Source organism: Canis lupus, chromosome 18, assembly GCF_048164855.1.
Source record: "Canis lupus baileyi chromosome 18, mCanLup2.hap1, whole genome shotgun sequence".
Taxonomy (NCBI): Eukaryota; Metazoa; Chordata; class Mammalia; order Carnivora; family Canidae; genus Canis; species Canis lupus.
Window position 1 is genome coordinate 57,627,333 of NC_132855.1, and position 27,633 is coordinate 57,654,965.

Below are 27,633 nucleotides of genomic sequence, written 5' to 3' on the forward strand. Positions count from 1 at the left end.
CTCAAAACAGTGAAAGCTGAAGAGATTCTTCAGTTTCTAGAGAAACTTTGGATGAAAGTTTGGCCATGATCCCAAGCACCAGCATGATTATTAGCACCCAGAAAGGAATGTGGGGAGAGGCAGGAGCCACTGTGGGTTCATAAGAGGAAAAGAATAGTGTCCTTGGTGCCCAACGACACTGATCAGGATGTATAGTGGATGAAACAGGGGCACTATGCATACATCCATAAAATTAGTAGATGGAGACCCAAGTTTTGCTGTAATCTCAATGTGGATGTTTAATTTCCAAATGAATGTGAATGTATTTTCAGTTTACCTCTTGTGTCTTATCAAACCAACATTTACCAATGTCATCTTAATTGTTTCCCTGAAAATAAAATTTGGGGCACCTTGGTGACTCAGTGGTTGCGCACCTGCCTTGGGCACAGAATGTGATCCCAGGGTCCTGGGATTGAGTTACGCATCAGGCTCCTCGTGGGGAGCCTGCTTCACCCTCTCCCTATGTCTCTGCCTCTCCCTCTCTCTCTATGTCTGTCATAAATAAATAAATAAAATCTTTAAAAAGAAAATTCTATTTAGTCCAGCAGAGAAAGATGTGAAAATTGATGAGTTACCCGCTTTTTAAAACTGAATGTCGTGATGGCTGAGCCTAAGAACAAAGGGATTATTAGGTGGTTCCTTATAAATTTCATGACTTGAAAGGGCCAGTGATCCAAATCGTGGAGCCCAGAGATTGTTACATGCTTAGTGTGCTCACACACGTGGAGTTGATTTGGAAGACAAATTCAGTATTGGGATGCCTGGGTGGCGCAACTGGTTAAGCATTGGACTCTTGATTTGGGCTCAGGTCACAATCTCAGGGTGGTGAGATAGAGCCCCAAGTCAGGCTCCATGCTGGATGTGGAGCCTGCTTAAGATTCTCCCTATCTCCCTCTGCCCCCTCCCCTCCCCTATGTGCACACACATGTGCATGCACACCCTCTTTCTCTCTCTCTCTCTCTCTCTCTCTCTCTCTCTCAAAAAAAAAAAAAAATCCAGTGTTAAGCTAAAGTCTTTTTATGTAATTGTTAAAAGCAGTTCCAAATTGAATGACCTCACTAAGAAGTCAGATTTGTTAAAGTCTATATCTTTAACCTGGGATCTCGTTGGGAAATAGCAGAGAAGCCCATAGTAGGCTTTCCTGGAAAATTGGACAGTTCATTGGTTCCGTGAAACATTGTCCAAAGGAAAGGTTGAATCTGCTTTGCTAGGGAGTCTTGGCATGTATTCCTCAAAATGAGAGCAATTTACAAATTGGTCAGTACTCAGTAAACACATTAAAAAAAAAGATATTTGAATTCATGTGGCTAAAATAAAGAGAAAGCTGGTCACTTGTTTCCAAGTAAAGATTTATATAGACATTCTTGCCATTCATCCTCAGTCTTTAGGAGCTATGCTGTAATTTAGACATTTGGCTTTTATCCCTACTTTGGCTAGTATCTGGAGGCTGGAGTGCAATGGGAAATGGTTTGCTTGTGACCAGATTCCTTCCTCTTCAAGGGCAATGGTTTATGAATGACCATTCCAGCAGATTTTTACAGCCAAATTTTAATAGGTAACAAAAAAAGTGGAGCTTTTCCGATTAAGGGAGCTGGGGGAAACTGAGAGACTGGAGATGGGGAGACTCGTGGCTCTACTGAGCCAGTTCTGAACATCCCGGCCTTAGAGGGTACAAGCTTCCATGAAAGGGGAGCCGAGGGATTCTTAGGGACTCTTCCTCGCACTCCATCCGGCTCCAGATGCCCTCAGGAATATCTCGTAAGTAGAAGGTTGTGTTTCTTCATCTGGACTCTGTTGGGAAAACAGAAACCATTTTAGGTATTTCAAGCAAGAGGGGATTTAATACAAGGAAATAGGTGTTTGTAAAGTGGCTTGAAAAGCTTAGGAAACAGTTGGAAGGTAGTAAAGAGCAAGGAGAGTTGCTGCCGGCTTGTCGGAAATGGGAACATAGAAGACACCAGAACTTTCTTCCACAGCCGTAAGAAGCAGCTGTCCCGGGAGCTCCCCTGGAAGCAGCTGCAGTTCTCTTACTTGCCATCTGTCTGAGCATCATTCTGCCACTGCATGAGGAGGATCACGCTGTCCCCCTCTCTGCCTTCCACATCTTTTGGGAATGCCTCTTGCTGGCAGGTTCTAAACCCAAAACCCTGTTGGCAAGGAGTTGGAAAATACAGTTCCTGAGCTTCCAGGAAAGGGCTGGGGCTGAGGCCGAGTTGACAATGGACCAGAGCACACGTGTTTCCTCATCTCATTTTCTACAATAAATGTGATCCAGGGTAATATCTAGGGGAACATATTCCCCAGGAAAAATGAAACGACAGTTCTCCCCATGGTAGTAAATATAAAATACATCTTTCCAAAAGGAGCCTGGTTCATCTGCTTTAAGCCTCGATAGGAGAGCTGAACTGTCAGGGTCTTTATGTTCTTATTGAAATAATTTATAACAGCTTCTGGCTCTTTTGGTGAAAATAACAGTTTTGACCATTCCAGGTCATATGTTAAGGCTCTAGGCTCCCCGATCACTGCTGCCCCCTTTGCTGTATGGATCACTGGCCGTGTGGCTGTACAAATAGATCCCCGATCACTGCCCCTGTGGCTCTACAGATCCCCAATCATTGCTGCCCCCGTGGCTGTACGACTCCTCGATCACTATCCGCCTGGCTGTATGGCTCCCTGATCGCTGCCCACCTGGCTGTACGGCTCCCCAGTCGCTGCCTGCTACCACATGGATACACGCCCATCTGCGTGTCTTCTCCCCGCCTCCTTATCATGGCTTTGTCCCGGGTCGAGGAATCATCTGTGACCCTGATGGAAATGCTGATGCAGAATACAGATTTGACCTTCCAAGCCCTGTGTGAGTAAGGCGGAGACCTGATCTTTCAAAAACACAATATCCAAGCTTTGTTGGCCATCCTCTGAACTCCTAAGATAATACCTGAGTTCACTTTGCTCCAGAGCCACGCCCTACAGATCCTTTCCTTGAAAAGGAAGATCCCCGTCATCCTTCCCTCAAAATAATGTGAGGAACACTACTGTATCTCCTCTCGAGCTGCTTCTGAGTGCCATTCCTTGCTTTCCCACCAAACTCCACTTCCTTGTGCCTGCCAGAAATGCCACCTCTTTTATTGAATTGACAAAGCTGAAGACTGTCATTCTCCTAGCTTTGTAGATGAGAAGGTAAAATTTATTTTTTTTAATATTTTATTTATTTATTCATAAGAGACACAGACAGGCAGAGAGAGAAGCAGGCTCCATGCAGGGAGCAGGACATGGGACTCGATCCTGGGGCTTCAGGATCATGCCCTGGGCTGAAGGCGGTGCTAAACCACTGAGCCACCCGGGCTGTCCCGAGAAGGTGAAATTTAAGCCTGTCACTTAGAGTCCCTCCTTTTCCCATTTCCGTCCCCTGCTTTGAACATTGCCAGAATTCTGTAATGTTCTCTTCCTTCTGTGATCCCTTATTTTAAGGGCAGAACATCAGGAGTTTACACATGTAAATGTCTTACTACATTGGTTTCTTTCCATCTGTTAGATGCCTGAACAACTAAGCCCACAGCTCTCTGGTGTTGCAAGATGTTTTATTTTTTTTTTTTTTTTTTTAAGATGTTTTAATGAGTATGAAGATGAGTGTAGGAGTTCTCGTCTTCTGGGGTTCCCAGCAAGGGTCCAGCAATAGTAACTGAGATTTACTGAGCACTTACTATGTGCCTTGTGTTATTCTAGACACTTTTTGTTGTTCCCTATACAGAGCCTACAATGACCCTCTGAGGCTAAAGCTCTTATCACTCCAGTTCAAGGTCCTTGCAGTTTTGCCCAAGGTTATTCAGTTATTACGTGGTCAAATCAGAATTTAACCACCATTTTCTGAGCCTGCACTTGTTCAATCCAAGAGAAATGTTGTTCTATAACAGTAGAAAAATGGGATTCATAGTTACTGTGAGAACACCCATGTCCTTTCACTTAGAGCAAGAAAGTTACTTAGATTTCAAGTGAGGTAATATGTATCCTCCAATTATACAATCACTTGGTAGGTAAATGACTGCTTCTCTACCTAGCTTACCCTTAAATGACATAAAAACAGATTATGAAACTTTTGATATTTAGAACAGTTGATTCTGGATGCATGGTTAATTATTCTAGGGATTTATGGCAAAGCTAGAATGAGTATGAGAACAGCATTCATGTGTTACTAACGTATAAAGACAGAAGTACGGCTGTATATTATTAACCTTCACAAGGCATTAGTCCATATGTGTGTGGCACTAGCTCATCCATTTAGCCTGAAGAGGCAGTATCTGACCTGAGCGAAAGAAAAGGGAGGTACTGAGTTAACTGTTCTCTTTACTGCATGCTGGAGAAGTGGCCACACTTGTCCTCGCCAAGTACAAATTTCTCCTGGCAAGATTTACACCTGCAAATCCCGCGCTGTGTGTAAGCAGGTTGATTCTCTCTGTATTTCTTATTTCTAACCTGCTTCAGAGGGAGCCGTCACCAGCTACACAGCCGGTCTTGGTGATGGTCTGTGTGCTTGGTGGCAGGGTCAGAGAAGAAGTCCACCATCTATGTCTTGTCATCAGAGCGGTAGGAGCAGAGTGGCCAGTGCTTCTAGGATTCTACCTGTTTTGTTCTGCAAAACACGTTCACTGTCTAAAGCTAGTCTCATTGTTCCAAAACTTACTTAAAGCTGTAGATTGAGGAGAGGGATCCTGGGGTTTTGCTATTTATTCATTCAGTACATTATTATTGAATACATAATAGTAGTAGTAGTTGTTGGAATGCCTTGTGGTAAGAACTTGTGTGTTAAACAAGTTCTAAGCCTTTGTGTTATTTCTCACTGAATCATCAGACTCCTGTGAGGTAGGTATGATGATCCTCCCTTTCTAAGTGATATAGAGATAAAAGTGAGAGTTGTGCCTACTCTAGGTCAGGTCAAGTCCAAATTTATGAATGATGCAGCTGCCCGGAGAGGAAAGTCATGAAACAAAAGTCACACGCAAGAGAGACTCCATAGAAGTCTTGCAGGTTAACTCCTTCAGCTCTGCCTCCATGTGGGCCACTTGTTTGTTTGTGGGGCACTTGTATGTCCTGTTGGGAAGGGTGCTTTATTTCTGTTTGGTTCAGATTCACCATTTGTAAATAGACCTAATGTTTCTAATTTACACAGTGAACGAGCCATCCCAAAGGCTCTTTGGAAGATTTACAAATGCTGAAGCTGGAGGGATCCTGTTGACACATGAATAAATGTCATCTCTTTGCCACATAATATTTTCGCCTCTTAAATTCTCTTGAAACTTAAATCTGTGTCGCTTATTCACGTAAAATATCTGGCTAAGTATTTGTTAACACCTTAAGATGCTTTTTGATGCAGGGTTTTACAGAAACACAAAAGGCTTACAAAGTCTACGGAAATCTAATAGAGTCCCACAATAGTGCCTTTCAGCACAAGGACAGGAGCTGTTCATTAGCTTTTCCTCCATTTCTCTTTCATATCTGGCAGGAGCTGAATTGGCCACACCATACGCCTTTTTAGTAGATGATTAGGTTTTTACCAGGCCTCGGGGAGGATTATTTGGAATAAAGGAAAAATCAATCTTAATACTTCCCCCCAGGACCAAAGGGGACTAAGGTCTGGACTGTCACTCAAAAGGTGTAAAAACCAGGGTGTCTGTGCTGGTTTGCATTGTCTGGAAGTCAAATCTACAGCTAACAGCCTTGGAGGACCTGGGGCTTGCTCAGGCTTGTTACCATCAAGCACTATTTCGTGAGTAACTGGATGTGATCTTCCCTCGACAAAACTGCAGTGTGTAGTTTATCCTGTTGGCTTAGAATTGGCCTCTTATCCTGTGGTAGCCTAAGGGAACAACTGTCCTTTTTTTTTTTTTTTTTATCTTGGTTCTTATTTTTGTTTTGCCCTTGACAATGAGCCTTACACGGATCTCCCTTGTTTTCCCTGTATGGGTCAATATTTGGAATAATTCTTCCGTTTCACTCATTGCCTTTCTGGGCGTTCAGTTTCTTACCCTGCAACAGAATAATGTTCCAAGCTAATAAGCTATTTGGAAGACATTAGGTTAAAGGCACTGTGGTGATAAAATGAAAAGAAAAAGACACAAAATTCTGTGATTTGTCCCAAACCTGCAGATTAAATGCAACAGGCATTACCTCTGAATGTAAGGAAGAGCTAGGCTGGGAGAGATGCCTGGAAGAGTAAGTTATGGCTTTTGTTCTCACGGATCTCACAAGCTACCAGGGATTCTCTGCAGCATGAGGTGAGCTGTGCTAAGACTGGAAAAGGAAGAAGGAGGCCTCGTGTTACTGGAGTTCAAAGGATGGCCCTAGCTTTGTGGCAGGCACTGTGAGAGAGGCTATGCTCCCCATTTGGTCCTCACAACAACTCTCTGAGAAGACATCTGAGGAACAGGAGGCTGACAGTTGTTAAGAACTGTGCTCTAAAGGTAATAAAAAGTGAGAGGATAAATTCTATTCCTCTGGGAAGCAGCAGGAAAGAGCCTGCGTTCACAGCAATGAAAATCACTCTTAAGCAGCATCCTTAAAACTGAGTTCTTTATAAAAGTTTAATCTTTGGTCTTTATTTATTTATTGCCATATAATAAATAACACATTCTTAATGTTATTGAACATCTGTGTCATTGGGCTGGACAGTGAGTGGGACAAGCATACTTTTCTTCCCAAAGCATTACCACCTGCAGCTAGGGTGATAATGTGTCTTATAAGACACATTAGACATTTAGGACATTTGGGGGGGGGGAGAGAGACAGGTGAGAAGGAGATGTTCCAAAGAACTCAAAGTTATGTTGCCCATAAGTCCATGACTGACAAGGGAAAAGGTATAACACGTGCTCATTTAAGAAACAAATGGCAGGGGATCCCTGGGTGGCGCAGTGGTTTGGCGCCTGCCTTTGGCCCAGGGCGCGATCCTGGAGACCCGGGATCGAATCCCACATCGGGCTTCCGGTGCATGGAGCCTGCTTCTCCCTCTGCCTATGTCTCTGCCTCTCTCTCTTTCTCTCTCTGTGACTATCATAAATAAATAAAAATTAAAAAAAAAAAAAAGATTTAAAAAAAAAAAAAAAAAGAAACAAATGGCAGCACAGAAAAGAAAGTAGGTCTTTGCCTCCTATACCCACTGGGAACATTTTTTTTTTTGACATAAATATATTATCAATTAGTAATTAGGCCCTAAAAAAGCAAACATAAATAAGACACGTTCACTTTGTACTCCAGTTATTCCATTTTTAATTTCTTTTGTCCTTCCTGGTAATGTATTTCTTCCATTTTTAACCACCCCATTAAAAAAAAAAAAAATCTCTTCCATTTGTCCTTCTTCCTGTAAAAGTAGACAAAAGAGAGCTAGCTTCCTTCCAGAAGCAGCGGTGAGAAGGCTTGGCATTCTTGCCACACGGCTAACAGCTATAAAAGGATGCACTGGTTGGGTGTTAGACCTCATAGAGTAGGCTCTGTTTCCAGAGCTGGCTATACCTATGCCTGTACAAGGTCTCATCTGAATAATGTCCCCCATATGCCCGCATTCTTTGCCATTGTAATTCTGTAGGTCAAAGAACAATCTGAGTCAGCATTCTGGTTTTCAAAATCAATTGATTTTACTAGTTCAAACCAAAAATTTCTAGGGAAATCTGGACTGAAAAGAACTAGGTAACATTTAAGGACAGAAGAACCACTGCTTCTGAAATAGAAAGCAAAATGAACAGAACCTACCAAGCATGTTTCATGTATGAGGCCAGTCCTTATATAGAAATGTAGCAACAGAACTTCACTAGATTCAGGATTGTTTGGCAGATGGGAAGGAGTGACAAAATAAATGACTTGCTAACAGTGCCGAAAGGTAGGACTGCTGGCAGAGAATAGTGAGGGGTTAAAAAATATGTCTCCGGTAAAAGAAAATGATCAAAAAGAGTCACCATAAAACATTAGTTTGGAGTAATTGACTTAGATCAGAAGGAAAGGACATCTCTGTCTTAAGAAAATTCAAATTCGGGGAACCTGGGTGGCTCAGTCAGTTAAGCATCTGCCTTTGGCTCAGGTAATGATCCCAGGGCCCTGGGATCAAGACCCACGTTGGGCTCCCCATTCAGCAGGGGAGTCTGCCTCTCCCTCTCCTTCCGCCTGCCAGTCTGCCTACTTGTGCATGCACGTGCGAGCATGCTCTCTCTCTCTCCCTCTGTCAATCAAATAAAATTCTTCTTAAAAAAATCAAATTTGATGCTAGAAAGACAGTAGAGCCTTGAGCATATGAAGATAACCTCTGCTTCCAGAAACCAGTCAGTTTCATAAACAGATAAGTGATTTTTTTAATGGACACTTATAAAGTGACTTCTGTGTACAAAGTACTGGGGCCGGGGTGGTTAGCTTGTATAGGTTTGCAAAAAATTCAAGGGCATTAATAAAAGGTAGGGATGGCGGAACAGAGACATTGAGAAGACCAAGGACAGAGCTAGCTGGCGTCAAAGTTCCAACTTGGAACCGCAGCATTAGAGTGTTTGACACCCTTAAATCCTCAGTGTTGGGCTTGATAGTAGCACATCCCTCGGGCATGTAAGGAGAGGGAAGAGTTAGGTGGAGACCCCCCCTTTGACTCTCCAAGCCCCTTGAGTTATTAATGTCATAGGCCTAGTCAGCATTCCTATTTTTATTTTTTAAAAATGTCAGCCAGGTAACAACGTCAAAGAATCTCAGAATTATTTACAGAACCTACTAACACACTGCTCTGGGAGTTAGAAGGATGCTATTACCACAATTTTCTATATAGGAAAACTGAAGATTGGAAATTAGATAAATTTATTCCAGGTTCAAGCAGACATCATCATGTGGTGTCTGTCATTTCTCTGTACAGATAGCAAGAAGAGTCAGAAATAATGGTTGTACCAAAATTTTTTCTAAAATTTTCAAGTGAGAAAAATCTCATGGGATCTTTCTTCATTGTCTTCTTTCCATCTTCGAAGAAATTTGAATTCACAGAGTTAACCTTTCTTTTTCTTCCATGATAACCAGCTTCCTCTTCTCAATGCATCATGTTGATGACAGCTGATACCAGTCAGTCTAAGCTGATATTGTAACAATTTTAGATAATATTGCAGATGCACAAGGACATCCTCAGATGAATCAATTAAAAAAGTCACAGTAAGTTACCATTGAAAGTGTGGCAGCTGCACCCTTGAAAACAGATGCTCTTCTGGGTCTGAATGAGTCCAATTTTGACTAATTTTAAGACTTAAACACATTTCAGTCTGGTTAATATTAGGATGTGGAACCACTTGAGACACCCTAATGTCCTAGGCTGATTGCTTCTCCATGACAGTATGTTGGCTTTCCTTGAAAGTTACTGGTTATTTGATATGCCAGGGATTTTGTGTCAGTAAAAAGAGAGGACCCTCAAGGCTTGGCTGCCACAAGGTGGACTCATGAAATTAAAGTGACTTCTTAAGGCAACACAATTTATAAGGAAAGTGCTTGGGCTGTAGGGATTGACCAGAATTCCTTTTAGACTGTACTTCTGCAGGATACCTGAATAGCCCAAGAAACCAGCTACCGTGAACTACTTCCATATCTCCACTCTGTCCCCAGAATATGCTCAAGAAACTGAGGAAAGAGTTAACAATTGTTAGATGACAAGTTGTGCCTTCTCTTCCCTGATTTTCACCAATCTGTTACTATGTGAATGATTTGTCCTGTCATGTTGGTCAATTAAATCATTTGTTCTGTTCATTAAAAAAAAAAAATTGATTGAGCTCCTGTAATGCCTCCAACAGATATAGATAGATATATAGATAATCTGTGCCCTGTAGGAAGACATACTGATAAACAGATAATGTCAATGGAATATGGTAACTACTGAGAATTATGTGGAAAAGCAAAACAAAACAGAAAACCCCAGAGGAGTCAATGACCCTGGCTGGAGAATCAGACAATGGTTTCTGAATCAGAAAGTATAAACAGTTTAGAAAGAGTATTAAGAACCATCCAAGGTATAGAATTCTGAAAGAGCAGGATATGTTTAGGGAACCTGCTTTAAAAAGGTGTCAGATTAAAGGGCCAGGAAGGCAAGGGGCCGAGGTCAGAAAGGAAAGAGAAAATGGTGAAAAACAGAGAAAAACCGAAGTGTTAGAAACCAAAAATCATGGTTTTGCGAAGGAGCAATCAGGCCTTGGTAAGGACCTTGGACTTCAGCATATAAGCAGCAGGAAACACTGATGTTATTATTACAAAAAATTAACAAAGTCTCATCTGTGTTCTAGAAAAATTACTCTCCTTCTCTAACTCATTTAATGAGCTAAGTATGGAGGATTGAATTAAGGTAGGGGCAAGACAGGAGGCTTATTCTTGCAGTAGTTCATGGAAGAGAGTAGGGCCAAACCAAGAAAGTCGCAGTGGATACAGAAAAGATAAAACATATTAGGAGGCATTTAGGAAATGAAATTGGCAGAAATTAGTCTTTGCTGGGGAGAGTGAGGGAGAGGAGAGGCTCAGAAATTACTCTCAAGTCTGCAGCTGAGATTCCTAGATTGCTACACCACTGACGCACAGGGAATTCGGGATAAAGAACAGATGCTGAAGATAGATAATGGGTTTAGTTGTGAACACACTGCATTTGAGATGCCTGTGGGGTGTACAGGTAAGGCTAGCTTGCACACAGTTGATCAAATGAAGTTTAGGAGTCCTAAGTCCCCGGATAATAGCAAAACCCATGAAAATGGATGAGCTCACTCAGAGAGAACATATAGAATGACAAATAAGGGAAACCGGTAGAGGAAATAATCCTGGAAACACCGGCACTTTGGGGTGGGCTAAAGGAAGAGGATCCAGGGAAGGAAATGATGAAGACAATGGCAGAGAGGTAGAAGGACACCCAGAGGAGTAAGTTGCCATCTAAGCCGAAAGAAAACAGAATTTTAAGAGGGAAATGGCCAGTCACGTTGAACATAGCACAGAGCCTTTCTGAGATTAGTACTACTGTAATGCACCCAATGGATTTGGCGGTTAGTATATCATGGGTGATGATCAGAATAATGATGTAATCAGGACGTGAAGGCAGAAGGATTATGGCGTGTGGGAGAGTAAATAGAAGGCAAGACCACAGAGAAAGCAAGTGTTGACAAGTCCTTTGAAGCCTTAATGAGAATCTGAGGTCCTTAAGAGAGGAGGGACAAGAGAGTAGGAAGTACAGCTGAAAAGGAAAAGGAGCTAGAGAAGCACTAGCGAAGGATAGCCAAGGGGCACTGAAGGCATTTTCAAGATTCAAATCCAGAAAATTTCAGTGGCAACAATGCATACTTTCGTTTCCCTGTCAAAAGATGAGTTGCCAAATTAGCCAGAGTTAGATCAAGTTGCTGCCGAAGAATCTACTTAAAAGGTCACTGGGCAGATGGTGAAACGTGGGGTTCTCTAGCTACAAGCAAGGCTGGAAATACAAACATTTAGCTTTCTGGAGTCTGTGCCAGAGCGAGCAAGGAAGAATTGGAAGTAAGTGTGGGTTCACCTAACAAGCAGTGTCTGCCCTGGAGAGCAAGCTTCAGCATCCTCACTGACCAGTCAGTACAGAAAGCCACCGTTACAGTGACACAACTAGAGTCTCAAAAACACCTGCTTTTATGCAGTGGTTTTTTTTTTGTTGTTGTTTGTTTTGTTTTTATGATAGTCACACACACACAGAGAGAGAGAGAGAGAGAGAGAGGCAGAGACACAGGCAGAGGGAGAAGCAGGCTCCATGCACCGGGAGCCCGACGTGGGATTCGATCCCGGGTCTCCAGGATCGCGCCCTGGGCCAAAGGCAGGCGCCAAACCGCTGCGCCACCCAGGGATCCCTATGCAGTGGTTCTAAGAGCAACAGGATATTATGAATGATCTGATGTGACCCATCCCCTAGTATTAGCAAAATAACTCGAAGTGTGTCTCTTAATAAAATGATCAAGTGCTAATTATTTTTAAAGTCCATTGGAAGTGGGCTTTGCGGATATGAAGCGCAATCCCTGAAGTATACAACCGCGGAGCCTCTAACAGGGTGTGTGTGCATGTGTGTGTCCAGTAACCTCCTACCTCCACTGCATCCCAAGCCAATTCTGTCAGCAGTTCTTTTTTGGTAGATTTTCATTTGACATTTAGGAGAGAGTTCACTGTTTTGTGTTGTATTTGTTTGCCATGCTTACCATGTTTTTGCTCAGTATACTCCTTCTTGTTAAGAAAACTTTGTAAATCTCAATAAGCCCTTAGGAATTAACAGGCCGGCTTCTCCGTAGAACTCTGGGCATGATTTTTCATAGTGCTTTACTAAAATGTTTTTGTGGTAGATTGCAGTCGAGCAAAATATACAATGTGTTGCTTTTCTAAGCTACTTTTGCCTCACTCATTCCAAGTTTTACCTTGACTGTTTGTCTTCCATTAATTAACTGCTTGGATTTTTTTTTTTTTAACTTTCATGGTGGAATTTGTCCAGAATGTCTTTGATAGAGTTTAGGAGATTAGTATAACTTTTGACCTGAAGCCATGAGCCTGATCTCTTCGGGCTCTGATTTCTGCCCCTTATCATTGGCACATAAAGAGCTCTCAAACCCCAGTTAGGGTCATTCAACAGCAGAGTCCAGGGACTCAAAAGCCCTAACATGCTTTCAAGTATTAGAATGGTTGTACTTAAGAGTTGCCTTCGGGCAGCCCCCGTGGCTCTGGTTTAGCTCCGCCTTCAGCCCAGGGCGTGATCCTGGAGTCCCAGGATCGGGTCCCACATCGGGCTCCCTGCGTGGAGCCTGCTTGCTTCTCCCTCTGCCTGTGTCTCTGCCTCTCCCTCTCTCTCTCTCCTCTCTGTGTATTCTCATGAATAAATAAATAAAATCTTTAAAAAAAAAAAAAAGTTGCTTTCATCCAGCCTGCCAAATGAAAACATTATGAAGGCAGTGATCTTGCCTTGCAGTCGTCCAACTTGGGCAATGTTACCCTTAGAGAGAGGGCAGGTTACTGAGCATCCTGAATAATGCCAAAGCTGGTGGTAATCTTAAATCTACGTCATTACATTTTATTCTTTCTTACGGATCAGTTCCCTTGGCCCGAATTTGTTTGGTTTTCATTTAATCTTTGCCATAATATCTTAATTTATTAAAGTCTGGTTTTCCAGAGGAGAAACTTGGCCTTATGAGGCTAGACTGTCTTTCTGGGCTGTTCTCTGGGCTTAGCAAAGTCCAGAAACAGATGCAGCTCTGAAAGGCCTGTGGCTATAGAACCTGCCACAGCCACACGTGACTCTCTGCCCTGTATGGTGACCTCCTCCCGAGTTAGTGATGCTTTTCCAGATCTCATATCCCCTAAGTGCCCTCCCTCCAAAAGATACTGCATCCTCTGACAGAAGAATTCTCAGGTGGAAAAGCAAAAAATACTGATAATGGAATTTCAAGATGGAATTATCTTTTAAGTACCTTGTCACTATAATTAAGCTTAAAACTCATAACCTGGACAAATCACACACCAAAGAATAATAATAATTGCTTGTTATTTGTATTAATATTAAATGAGGTTGATATGCTATTTTTCTGTGTGTTTTAGCCACATTAACCCATTTAATGCTCCTCAAAACCACATGTTGTAGGTAATAGTACTCTGTTTTACAGTGAGAAACTAAGACATAATTTAAGTATTTCACTCTTGGTCATGTAAGTAGGTAGTGAAGACAGGATTCAAAGCCAGTTTTGGAAACTGTAGAGTAGCAAAAGAACTTTTGAATGAAATTGCCAAACTAATTGTTGGTGATCTTTGAGAAATTATGGGGAACTGGATATGCAACAGAGGCCTAGACATAAATATAGTTCACACTTTTGCTGTTCAGTATCTTCCTGAAGAAGTCTAAGTGCCTTAAATATTTTATCAATTACTTGATGGAGATACAGAAAGTAGTTTTATCAAATTTTCCAAAAAGACCTTTTGGGGCTTTTAGCTGACTATAATCTCTCTATGAGTTAAAGTAGAATATGGCACACTTCCTACTCCACCCCACCCCAAGATTTCAGGCTTCTGTGCAAGCAGCATAGCATCTAGAACAAGGGAGCTGATAATTCTGTCCAGACAGGACACACCTACTCTGTATTATTTATTATGTTTGGTCCTGAGAGCTACATTTCAAGGGAGATCTAGAACAATTGGAATATTTTTGTTGGCAAATTATGAGAATTGTAAAATAATTCACTCTGACTATATGAAGAATAGCTGAAAAACCGGGGATAACTAGCTTGGGAAAAGCAAGACTTCAAGGAAGCCAAAAGACATGGTATCTTTAATACCTGAAGTGCTAACACATGTGAGAATGAATGTGAAGTTGCTAGAATCAGAGCCAATGATTAGAAATTAATGGCAACAGATACGGCTAAATGTAGATGGCCACGTCTTTCAGAGATGGAGTAGGCTGCCTTAAAAATTATCAAGTTCTCTTTCACAAACATTTGTGTGAATATGCAACCAGAAGCATTGCAGCCACTTGAAGTTGTACAAGTGACACAAGCCTAGACCACGTGGTTGGGCCAGATGACTACTAAGGCCACTTTCCATCTCTGAGATGCTGTTCTATTAACCTATGCATTGATTGAAGGCAATCAGTGTTGAATCAAGTACAGAAATAGTCTATTGTGTCTTGGACATCTAATGCTGCCAACACCAGCATTAGCCAAATTGGCAAAAACATGATGAGCAACAGAGTAAGATGTCATTTCAAGCAGATCTATAGGTATCTGGTGCAGTGACTGATATTTTCTTCTCCTTCTTTCAGTGTTGTCTCCTGCTCAAGAGAGCCATATGAACATGGATCTTCCTCCAGTGTCAGAGCAGATCATGCAGACTCTGAGTGAACTTGCCAAATCCTTCCAGGATATGGCTGACCGCTGCTTGCTGGTCCTACATCTGGAAGTCAGGTATGACACAGCCAAGCACAAGACTGCAGTTTAAATGTATCATGGGTCATATATCACTTGCTTTTTCCTAGAAAGTGTCACCATAACTTATCATTGATGCCCTTTTTTTTACTGACTGTGATTTTTAGTGTTAATCACCATGAAAGTTTGGAATCATGTGCTGTATCGGAAATATGGTGATACAGAGTTTGCCTGGCCTGTGACATCAGAATGATCTGGATTTGAATGTCTCTACCAGCTACTAAGCCATCTTAAGTCAGTTAATCACCTTTACTAATCCTGCTTTCTTTTTTTTTTTTTTTTAAGATTTCATTTATTCATTTGAGAGAGAGAAAAAGAGCATAAGCAGAGGGGAGTGGCAGGAGCAGGCTCCCCGCTAAGCAGAGAGCCCGACATGGGACTCAATCCCAGGGCCCGGGATCATAACCTGAGCCAAAGGCAGACGCTTAGCTGACTGAGCCACTCAGGCACCCCAGTAACCTTGTTTTCTTATTGTAAAAGTAAAACAGTAATTCCTAACTTACAGACTTTGTAAATGAAATAATAATTAGTACAATGCTTGCCACAAAATAAATGCTCAAAATATGGTAACTTTATGATTATGGTGATTTTATTGTCACTGATATTTTTACTAATGTACTCTGCTGATTAGTGAAGGAGTATACAGATGCAAGAGCTATGATCCCTTCCTTCAAGAACTTACAACCCAAAAAGAAATTACATTAAATAATAATTCAGGACAATAGTTTCAAAGACTCTGTATTCTTGGACTCTTGTTTTTTCCCCTGCAGTGTGGAACAAGCTAATGCTTTGGTGGCCTCTCTTATCACATCTATGGAAATGGTAGGAAGAAAAGACTGGGAAGTTTTCAATCATTTGTTCATTCAATAGACATTTACTGAGTGCCCTCTCTGTTCTAGGCAGTGTTCTAGGAATTGGGATACAGCAATGAAAAAATCACTCAAGGGCCCTGCTCTTATGGAGCTACATTCTAAGGAGGGGAAACAGGCAATGAATGAACAAAAAAGATAATTTCACATAACTACAACTAACAAAATAAAATAGCATAATGAAATCAAGCAGTGCTATCCAATAGAACTATAAAAGTGAGCTATATGTTCAAACCACATAATTAAAATTTTCTAATAGTCATTTGAAAAAGTAGATAATATAATAAATTATATTTTTCCTAACCCAGTATATCCAAAATATTATCATTTCAGCATGTAACTCATGTAAAAATTATTGATGAGCTGCATTTTTTTTCTGTACTAAGCCTTTCAAATCTGCATATTTTACACTTACAGCACATTGAAATTCAGACTGGTCACATTTCAAGTGCTTCACAGCCACACGTGGTTAGTCCTGTCATTCTGGACATTGGAGAGAGTAGCTGGGGTCGACTACGAAGGGGTATTGGCTTTTTTGGCTTTCAAGTAGTATGGCCAAAGGAAATATGACACGGTAACAGGAAGGAACCATCTGTACAAAGAATTTCTGACAGAGAGGGCAACGCCCCACGGTCCCAAGACAATCGAGCTTGGTAGGGTTGAGGAATGGAGAGGAGTGTCACTCTAGCCCTGTGAATAAGGACGTGAAGAGGAGTGGAAGGTTACATAAAGAGGCAGGCTAGGGCCTGGCCATGTGTGGTCATGAAGCCTGGCCGATTAGAGTGACCCTCAGACCAAGGAAAGTTGAGATTTCAGGGATGCCTGGGTGGCTCAGCGGTTGAGCACCTGCCCCTGGCTCAGGGCGTGATCGGCGGTCTCAGGATCGAGTCCCATATCAGGCTCCCTGCCTGGAGCCTGCTACTCCCTCTGCCTACGTCTCTGCCTTTCTCTCTGTATCTTTCATGAAAAAGAAAGAAAGAAAAAGAAAGAAGGAAAGAAAGAAAGAAAGAAAGAAAGAAAGAAAGAAAGAAAGAAAGAAAGAAAGAAAGAAAGAAAGAAAAGAAAGAAAGAAAAGAAGGAAGGAAGGAAGGAAGGAAGGAAAGAAAGAAAGAAAAGAAAGAAAGAAAGAAAGAAAGAAAGAAAGAAAGAAAGAAAGAAAGAAAGAAAGAAAGAAAGAAAGAGGAAGGAAGGAAGGAAGGAAGGAAGGAAGGAAGGAAGGAAGGAAAGAAAGAAAGAAAGAAAGAAAGAAAGAAAGAAAGAAAGAAAGAAAGAAAGAAAGAAAAGAAAGAAAAAGGAAGGAAGGAAGGAAAGGAAAAGAAAAGAAAAGAAAGAAAAGAAAAGAAAAAAAGAAAAGAAAGAAAAGAAAAGAAAAGAAAGAAAAGAAAAGAAAAGAAGAAAAGAAAGAAAAGAAAAGAAAAGAAAAGAAAAAAGAAAGAAAGTGCCTGGAGAAGACATAGAAAGATTTTAAGCAAGGGAGAGAGATTCATTCATTCATTCATTCATTTACTTTTCATTTTTTAAAGGGCACTTTAGCTTTTGTTTGGAAAAGGGATTGTAGGAAGAAATATGAATGGAAGCATAGTGACTGTTGAAACCAGGTCTGAGCACCAGGGTGGCAGACGTAGAGGTGTGAGAAGGGTTGATTTGAGATATATTTCGAAGGTAGAGCTGATGAGATGTGTCAATCAGTTGGATTCGGTGCAGGGGCCAGTGGCAGTGAAAGAAAGGACCCAAGGCAAACCACACCAGCTTTGGGGCCAGGGTAACTATGTGGGTACCAGGGCTGTTAACTGGGGTGAGAAAGTCTGAGGGAGGAGAGGAATGGGGGCATGGTGGTGGACATCAAGACTTCCATCTTGGAGATGTTCAGTGTGAGATGCTTACTAGACCTCTACGTAACAACGTCAAATAGACAGCTGGCGGATACAGACGTTTGCAACTGGAGGATCAGAAAATTCTAGATCGGAAACTGTATAGTAATACATCTGTATTACCATGAGACATTATTAAAGTTCATGTAGCATTTTGTTCTTTCATTTGGAGTCTTTACTAGATTAAGGTTTTAAAAACGTAAATAGGATTTTAGTTCATGTGTCTGGACTCCAGTTAGAACTTGGATGTCTTTCAGGTGTGCTCAGGCAAAGCATAATTGATCATGTTTTGTGGGTGTCGTTTCTTTTGTATGCCGCGTGCTTTTTTCATTCTTCATTATCTTGTCCAGTGAGTTACTTCTTAATTGCTTGTGAGCACTTTATGAGCGGAGTCAGGGAAGCAGCATTGCAGATTTGAAGTGTTTTATTACACAGCATCATTTCTGATATTTCTCACATGCAGCTGTCCAAAAAGAAAGGCTCTTCCACTATGTTTTCTGACTTGTTTCACAGTAATTTTTAGATTTGTTTTATATTTATTTACAAGCTGACAGTAAAATAAATCAGGTGATTTCTATGAATAGATACATGCAATAGGCAGAAACAAAAACAAAAATCAGGAACATTCTGATGCCTCCATTACTTGGGTTGCACAGAAAAGCAAGGGAACATAGAATTAATTACTATCACAACTCCTAGAATTCATGCTATTGATTGTGTTGGGAACATAATGTGTTCCACATCCAGAATTAGCCTCTTGGAGTGTAGTTCATTCCGAGTGGGAGATTTTCAACACGTCAGAGTAAGTCTTTTAGATCCTTAACCTGTATTCTGCCCTTTTAATATTTGTACGTCATGACAGTACTATTCTTAATGCTGCACACACTTTGGTCATTATTTATTAACTTTACAAGAAACCATTCAGTACGATAACACCCATTGCTATATCTCTTTCAGCAATCATTTAAAAACAGATAAAGGTCATTGTAAGAATGAATAACAAAAAGCACCGAGTTTTACAGTCCCTGACACAGAATTTTCTTCCCTTGACTTTTACGAAAAGCACTAAACATGTTTATTGTTTCTAAATTAAATTCCCTCACCTTCTCATATAACATGGTTTCAACATTCAGGTTGCTTTCTTATGAATATGCTGCTCATTGTCTTTGTTCCTTTTAAAGTATGTGGAGATACAGTGAGCACTGGGTGTTATATAAGACTGATGAATCAGGGACGCCTGAGTGGCTCAGCGGTTGAGCATCTGCCTTCGGTTCAGGGTGTGATCCCAGGGTTCTGGGATCGAGTCCCACATCGGGCTCCCCGTATGGAGCCTGCTTTCTCCCTCTGCCTGTGTCTCTCATGAATAAATAAATAAAAAATTTATTAAAAAATGATGAATCACTAACCTCTACCTCTGAAACCAATAATACAGTATATGTTTTTTAATTGAATGTAAATAATTTTTTTAAAAAACAGAGCAATGGGAAACCTTAAAAATTCTTTTTAAATAAAGTATGGTAGATAAAACTAGGCAGAGACCCCCATGGATGGTTCAGGTAATAAGTATTGACATACTTCATTCTTTCCTTGTCTCAGTAACAAGCGTTTGTGTGCATGTGTGTTTATACAGTTAATAATACGATAAAACGAGTAAGGCATTTCACTGGCAGGTCAGTACATTGTACTATGGTAACGCTAAAATAAGGAGAGTGCCAAGCACCTTCGCTATCCCAGTGGTTTACAGTGGAAGAGACTGTTGTCCCCTGGAAGGCAGGAATCAGGTGTACCACTTTTATTCTTATGGCCCCAGACCCTGGATCAGTCCTGCTACATAATAGGTGCCCGATAAAAACTTGAATGCTTCTTGAGAATTAGCTGGTTTGAAATGAAACCCAAAGTAAGCGCTTTTTGTCCAAACAAAACCTGTTGTTCTTTAAAGAAAATGAATTAAAAAAAAAAAAAAGAAAATGAATTGATTTGGAGACTCAGTTTTCACCCAGTCATCTGCTACATGTATCTCAGAAGTATGGAGGCTGCGTGGCCAGCATCTTCCTTGTCACTATAATCTCCTAGTAGTTGTTTTGTTCCCATCCTGCCATAAAAGAGAATTAGGACTTAGGCCCTGTCATTCAGGAGCTGCTGCAATGAAGAAGTGGCTGGTTAGTACGGTGTCTGGTACTTTTACCCCAGAAGCCACTGGAATAGGAGAGAACAGATAGAATAGACAAAGAAATTAATGGGGAAAAAAATAGTGGGAAATGCTGGCAAGAAGTCCAAACAACTTCAAATGCCGAAAATTTGTCTTATTCACCAAAATATCTTTATATCCATAGCCCATATTTTTCTGTAGCATCGTTAAAGTTCAAACCAGAAAGTGTTCTCAAATCCAGTAGGTTCTCTGTTGAAGGACCAATCCAAAGAGCATTGGACGTTTTACCTGTGTCACTGTAGGTCACATTTAACCAACAAGCACCCCTTTCTGCAGTTTGAAGCATAAGGCAAACAACACCCCCAAAAGATGAAAGACATGGTGCGACCATTAAAAATTGTTGAGGTTTTTTTTTTTTTTTTCTTCCTATTTGAACTTTAGGAGAGGAAAATTAAGTTGCCATTTGAGCCCAAGATGCCAGGAATGTCGCCTTTATCAGCTGATTTTTCTCACCATCAGGAGGGCTCTAAGTGGGCTCAACAGCAGCCGCCTGCCACTGTTGGGATCCAAAGTGTGCATGCACTTTCTGAAAATCACCCATCCTGCTGTGTAATCAGCAATATTTGCAGAGATCCTTAATGCCAAAGTCGTGTTAAGGTCAGCAACAACATGCCAGAACCCGAAGAAAAGAAAACACTTTTTGAATTTGACATTTGCCAGTGACTAGTTTAGTTTCTTTTTCATCTCTTGCCATTTTGGGAGAGGAAGAGGGTACCTCCAAGCAGTCTTATTTCTCTCTGGCACCACTCACTTCAGGATCTCATAAGCTCTCACCTCCAATTCCTGAGAATGTCCAAAGTCGTCTCTGTACTGTCAGCGGCTTCCCTTCTTCACCATCATTCTACCCTGTACACTGTGCTCAAGTGATCTTGCCAGAGCTCATATCTGATTATATCATTTCACCTCTTAAAATCCTCCTAAGGCTCCCTATGGCTTCTCAAATAAAGTCCACAGTCCATAGATGGCCCCCAAAGCTGATAGTCACCTGGCCCCTACCCATCTCCCCAAGCTCACCTCGTGCCTCCGTCTTCACATGTGATCTGTGTGTACTAAAAGGAACCCCTTGTCGTTCCCGAAAACTGGCCTTCGTTCATGCCATTCAAAGGCCTCATGCTTTTGTACATGGTTTTCCCATTATCTGGAGTTATGTCATCTGTAATTTACTATAAAAATACTTTAGCACTGATGGCTTGATTTTATTTTCGGCTAAGAGCTACTCAGTTTAAATTTCAACCGCAGTAGCAATCAGTCTCCCTAGTCGTGAATCCCACTCCAGGATTGGTCAGCTTTCACAATATCAGAAAGGTCACATTTCAGAGGGGGCTGCAACCAGCGCAGTTACTGGTGTCTGGATTAACACTATACACCTTGCCAATTAGCACAGGAATGCCAGTATGAATTTTTTTTGGAGAAAGGAAATTAGTCATTAATTGATGCAGCTGTTAGATGATCACCCATAATGAAAATGAGCTGGTAGTCAAGATCTTAAGATTCCCCTGCATAAGCAAGTTGTAAGAATATAGCACATCCTATACAATACAGCTCAAAATGGATCAGGGCACCTGGGTGGCTCAGTCAGTTAAGCATCTGCCTTCAACTCTGATCATGATCTCAGGGTACTGAATTGAGGCTCACGTTGGGCTCTCTGCTCAGGAGGAGTCTGCTTCTCCCTCTCCCTTTACCTCTCCCCACTACCTGCTTGTGGACGCTCTCTCAAATAAATAAATTAAATTCTAAAAGATTTTTAAAAGTGGATCATTGATCTAAATATAAAACCTGGGGATCCCTGGGTGGCTCAGCGGTTTAGCGTCTGCCTTTGGTCCAGGGCACGATCCTGGAGTCCCGGGATCGAGTCCCACGTCAGGCTCCCGGCATGGGCCTGCTTCTCCCTCCTCCTGTGTCTCTGCCTCTCTCTCTCTGTCTATCATAAATAGATAAATCTTTAAAAATAAATAAATAAATAAATAAATAAATAAATAACCTAAAACCATAAAACTTCTAAGAGAAAACTTAGGACAAAAAATTTTTGTGAGTTTATTTGGGCCAAGATGACTTATGTATGACCCAAAAACACCATCCATAAAAGAAAAAAATTATGAAGTTCATCAAAATTAAAAACCATTCTTTAAAAGACATTGCTAAGATGAAAAGGCAAGCCAAGGAGTGGGAGAAAATGTTCCCAAAATGCATATCTAATAAGGGACTTGTATCCAGAATATATAAAGAACTCTCAAAACTGAAGAAAACAAACAACCAAAAAAATATTGGGCAAGGTGCACCTGGGTGGCTCAGTGGTTGAGCATCTGCCTTCAGCTCAGGGCATAATCCTGGGGTCCTGGAATCGAGTCCTGCATTGGGCTCCCTAAGGGGAGCCTGCTTCTCCCTCTGCCTCTGTCTCTGCCTCTCTCAGTGTGTCTCTCATGAATAAATAAAATCTTTAAAAAAAAGATATTGGGCAAGAATTATGAACCCAAAAGTATATGGATGGTGGATAAGCACATGAATATATGCCCACCATCAGTAGTCATCAAGAAAATGAAAATTGAAACCACAGTGAGATACAACTACATACCTGTTAGAATAAGTAAAAATAATTTTTTTAACCCAACAAACACCCAAAGGCTTTAGCTGAAGTGAAATTTCTAACAAAGAAAAACAAATACTGCATGATATCACTTATATGCAGAATCAAAAAAAGAAGTCAAAATCATAGAAACATAGAGCAGAAAAGTAGTGGCTGGGGGTTGGAGAAACAGAGGTTGGTAAAAGTACAAACTTTTAGTATAAGATTTGAATAAGGCCTCAGAATCTAATGTAAAACATGGTGACTTTAGTTGATAACACAATATCATATAATTGAAATTTGCTAAGATGTTAAAAGTGTAGAACTTAAATGTTCTCTTTTTTTTTTTAAGGATAAATATGTGACAGACATATTAATTAACTAGATTGGGGGAATCCTTCAACAAGATGTATGTCTATCAAATCAAATCACAATGTGTGCTTAAAATGTCTTACAGTTTTGGGGCACCTGTGTGGCTCAGTCAGTTAAGTATCTAACTCTTGGCTTTGGTTCCGTGATCTCAGGATCATGAGCTCGAGCCCTGCGTGGGGCTCCACACTCAGCTTGGAGTCTGCTTGTCCCTCTCCCTCCCCCTCTGCCCTCCCCTTGCTCTTTCTGTCTCTAAAAATGAATAAACACAACCTTTAAAAAAAAATCCATAAGCTCTGGTGCATCATTGCTGGTAGGAAAGGAAAATGGCATAGCTCCTTTGGAAAACAATTTGGCTGTTTCTTATAAAGTTAAAATAATACTTACTACATGACCCAGCAGTTTCACTTCCAGCATTTACCTATGACAAATGAAAATTTATATTTACACAGAAACCTGTACACAAAGCAGCTTTATTTATAATCACCCAAAACGAGAAACACCCCAGATATCAACTGGTAACTAGGTAAACTGTAGTATTTCCCTGCAGTGGGAATGTGCTCATCAGTAACAAGGAACAAACACAACATGAACAAATCACAAATGCTTTAAGCAGAGAGAAAGAAGCAGAACTCCCAAAGCTACATACTATATGATTCCATTTATATGGCACTCCGGACAAGACAAAACTCTAGGGAGCGTAAAGAGATCAGTGGTGGACAGGTCCTTAGGGTCTGGGTAGCGCTTGATGGCAGAGGGGCTCAAGGGAATTCTGGGCATGATGATATCGTTCTGTAACTTGATTATAGTTGTGATGTTACAACTGTGTGCATTTGTCAAAGCTCATAGAACTAGACACTGAAAAGGGTGAGTTTTACTGTTTACAAATTATTTCTCAATAAACCTTACTTAAAAAAAGGAAAGATGACAGTCAAGCCTGAAGCTCCATCATTAGGAATAATGCCCAAAGCTTTTGCAGTCATTTGTCTGGAACATTTCCTGTCACCTGATGCAGACCATGAGGGTAACAGCGTTTTCACTCTGAAGGTGTTCACGTCTACCTCTAGTAAGCCTCCCATGGCACGATCAAACAGCGCACCCAAAACAATAATTCGGACTTCACTGGGCTTAGAGCACAGTCTGAACTATGCCTGCCAATGGATGGAGGATTTTGTTTTCTTTTCTTTTTCTTTTCTTTTCTTTTTTTTTTTTTTAAAAAAAGCCTGTGAGGTAGAATTATTTGGACTGAAACTTGCTTTTGTTACTGCTTAACACAAAAGTCACAGAGTAGCCAGTCCTTACCCATCTCAGACTTCTTGGCAGTTACCAATAACTACCAAAGAGAATCTAGGAAATGTGCATGTCAGAATGACTCAGGCTGGGCAGCCCCAGTGGCACAGCGGCTTGGCGCCGCCTGCAGCCTGGGGTGTGATCCTGGAGACACGGGATCGAGTCCCACATCGGGCTCCCTGCATGGAGCCTGCCTCTCCCTCTGCCTGTGTCTCTTCCCTGCCTCTCTGTGTGTCTCTCATGAATAAATAAATAAAATCTTAAAAAAAAAAAAAAAAGAATGACTCAGGCCATGCCAACATAGGAGTGCCCTCCTTCCTCAAGCTCATTCAGATCATCTTGTTTACTTAGGTATCACCTCCTGTTGCAAACCCTTCCTGACACCCCATGGCAGATGTCCATGGCACACTGACACATGTGCTTCAGATTGAGACACTTCTGAAAAGAAGAGGCCTTCTTTGGGGTTTTTGTATTGGGTTGTTTTTTGTTGCTGTTTGGTTGGGTTTTCTTTTTTAAAGATTGTATTAATTTATTCATGAGAGATACGGAGAAAGGCAGAGACATAGGAAGAGGGAGAAGCAGGCTCCCTGTGGGGAGCCTGATGTGGCACTCAGTCCCAGGACCCCAGGATCACAGCCTGAGCCAAAGGCAGATGCTCAACTACTGAGCCACCCAAGTGCCCCTATTTGGTTGGGATGTTTTGGTCTGCCCCAGGAGGCTGTGGAGTCTTTTAGGGCACAAATCATGTCTCACGTTCCCAAGTGCGAACACAATTTTATTCTTAAATAGATAAGTAAATTTATTTTAGTGTTTTGCTTAAGTAACAGGCTAATTGTAATAAGAGTGATGATAGCCAACACTTCCAGTGCACTTGCTCTATGCCAGGCCTATGCCATATGCTTGGTACTCAGTAGCTCCTCAGAGCACCTTATGAGGTAAGTGTTGTTGTCATCCCAGGTGCACAGATAAGGAAACCAAGACATAAAGGAAGTGATGCGCCTGAAGTCACACAGCTAGTAAATGTTGGAATTGGGAATTGAAACCAAAGTAGTATCATTCCAAGGCCAACTCTTTAGAGCTCTGTGACCTGTGCCTCTCAGTTTTGCTACAGCAATATCTTTTAAAAGATAGAATGCTTTTCACATTATGCATAAATCCCAGTCTTTGAAAGGAGTTTTAGAGCTCATTGACTGCTCAGCCCAATGTTTGGATTAATAAGCAAGTGAGGATCACAGAAACTGACTGGCTCCAGATCACTCACTTACTCGTTAGATGGCTTTCTAGTGAACAAGCAGAGGAGTGCATAAATATTTACAGGGCCACTGCTGCCTTAAATATTTGAGTATTCTGTCCCAAAAAATTATTGTTTTCATCAGGAAAATATATTGCTAACTGCTCTCTCCATCTTTGCCTTTTTTAGGGTTCACTGTTTCCACTATCTCATCCCCCTTGCAAAGGAGGGGAACTATGCCATCGTTGCTAATGTGGAAAGTATGGATTATGACCCTCTGGTGGTCAAGCTCAACAAAGACATCAGTGCCATTGAAGAGGCCATGAGTGCCAGCCTTCAGCAGCACAAGTTCCAATATATATTTGAAGGTCAGACCCTGCCTCTGTCCCTAGGATTTGAGGAGGAAGGAAGGGTGAAGGTCTTTTTGTTTTTTCTATACTATTGAAGTTCAAAACTTGTAGTTGTTTGGGTTTGGGTTTGGTTTGGTTTTTCCTTTTTGAATTAAAGCTGCAATATCTAGTCTCTCTCTGTATAGCTAGGTAGACAACAATATGGCTGCCATCTGCTCCTGGTTGGGAAGATTTAATCCAACATAAGGCAGATGGCAGCCTGGCTGCCTCCCTGACATACCACTCGTGAGAGTTGTGTAAATACATAGAGTGGACCATGAGTTAGTTCAGGAGGAGCTCATAAAAGAAAACGAAGCACACATAAAATGAGAAGATTCTAAAAAAGCTCTCATTGACTAAAATTATCAGCAGAAATGAAAGTTTTCTCTCAAAGAACATGCTATTGTCTGAAAAGAACAGAAACCTCTGATCAGCAGAGATTTTAGGAAGTCTATATCCATAAATGCCTTGGGGCAGGCAGGCAAGGAAGAGTATGAAAGCAAGTTCCATGTAATGGCATTCAGCTTCAACATTTTGAAATATGTGATGCCAGCCAAATCATTTTTCATGCCGAATTCCTCCCATGGGAAGGACTTTAAGGACTTCAAACTATATTCCCTTCCTTCTTCTTCTGGTTTGTTTATATGTAGGCCTGGGTGCCAAAGGTACCTATGGTGTCTCTCAGAATTAAGCCAATGTTATTTAAAAACAATTAAGAAGTTTCTTTGTGCAAAAGATTACAGAACCTGGGGGTAAGAAAGAAATGCTTGGCAATTGCTTGCTTTAAGAATCAGTTATGTCCCCCAAAATGCAGACCAAAAAAATAAGAAATCCTATTTTCCCACTAAATGATGCCATAAAGATGCATTCTGAAAGGAACTATCCCTAAAAGACTTCAGCCAAAAAGAATTCGTGATTAAAAGGTAAGCTATTCTCTCCATGGCACTGAGAATCTGGAAGCAGTCCTCTGGAGCTGGCAGCTCTGTTGCCCCCCTGAGAAGTCACTCCTCGCTCACTACAGTTGCCTCCTTGCTCTTGACTGTGGCTCTTCCAAGCCCTGTAGTATCAACATTCACAGTTCCTAGACTTACCTTCTCATTTGCCCAGACATTTCTTAACCTCTCATTCTGATGAGTAGCAATTCTCTTCTTGAAATACGGGTGTAACACTCTGACTTAGAAGAGAGGGGAGGAAATAATGCATTGAAGACTTTCTGTGTAAAAACCTCTAGGTATTTATCTGTGATACTACTTTCTAAATTCAAAGGCATAATACAGAATTTGCCAAGGAGTGTGGAATGGGGGTAACAGAGTCTCAGGCTTCCTTGGCGTGGCGGAAAGGAGTATTTTATCACAGATATTATTTGAAGTTGCTAGTGCATAGTGATCATTTAAAGCAGACAACTTCTACTGGGTTTTATTTTTAATTATTATTATTATAATTTATTATATACATGTACTTACATTTTGTGGGAGGAAGGGAAAACCAAATGGATCGTTGTATTTTCACATGTTCTTCTCTGCTTCCAGAACCTCCTTACAGAAAAAAGAAGAGTTTCCATGATCTTTGGTTGTTTATAACAACCTGGCATATTTTCTAAGCCCTTGGCCTGGTAGCTTGAGGTATAATATGGCAGGGCTGGAGCAGTGGTTATGTTGCATCGAGCCTCTCCATTTGTGACTACTAGGACATTGTATACTCTGAAACTATTGTAAGATCAGTGGTGCAACAATCCTCAGGGATAGATATCCTTTGGTCATTTAAGTTTGTGGAGAATTTGAAGAGAGAAACTCTTCCAGATTGGTGTATAAGCTCATGCAAGGTGGTACTAACCGTCTCCTCTTTTCCCCCCACTGATCTG

The 27,633-nt window shown here is 41.2% G+C and overlaps 1 protein-coding gene and 1 long non-coding RNA gene across 4 annotated transcripts in view; one reads left to right on the top strand and one right to left on the bottom strand.

Annotated features, from left to right (window-relative positions):
* EXOC4 (exocyst complex component 4) overlaps window positions 1–27,633 on the top strand; it is a 746,933-nt gene that overhangs the window by 664,242 nt on the left and 55,058 nt on the right. For all 3 annotated transcript variants that reach the window (XM_072784617.1, XM_072784618.1, XM_072784619.1), the window contains exons 15-16: window positions 14,819–14,960; window positions 25,573–25,751. In XM_072784617.1, coding sequence (XP_072640718.1) covers window positions 14,819–14,960; window positions 25,573–25,751 — 321 coding nt within the window. The remainder of the gene's footprint in view (window positions 1–14,818; window positions 14,961–25,572; window positions 25,752–27,633) is intronic.
* Window positions 1,505–27,309, bottom strand: LOC140609300 (uncharacterized). The gene is made up of 3 exons (XR_012011192.1): window positions 27,236–27,309; window positions 23,250–23,283; window positions 1,505–1,830 (listed from the first exon to the last, which is right to left on the bottom strand). It is a non-coding gene; the product is annotated as an uncharacterized lncRNA (long non-coding RNA).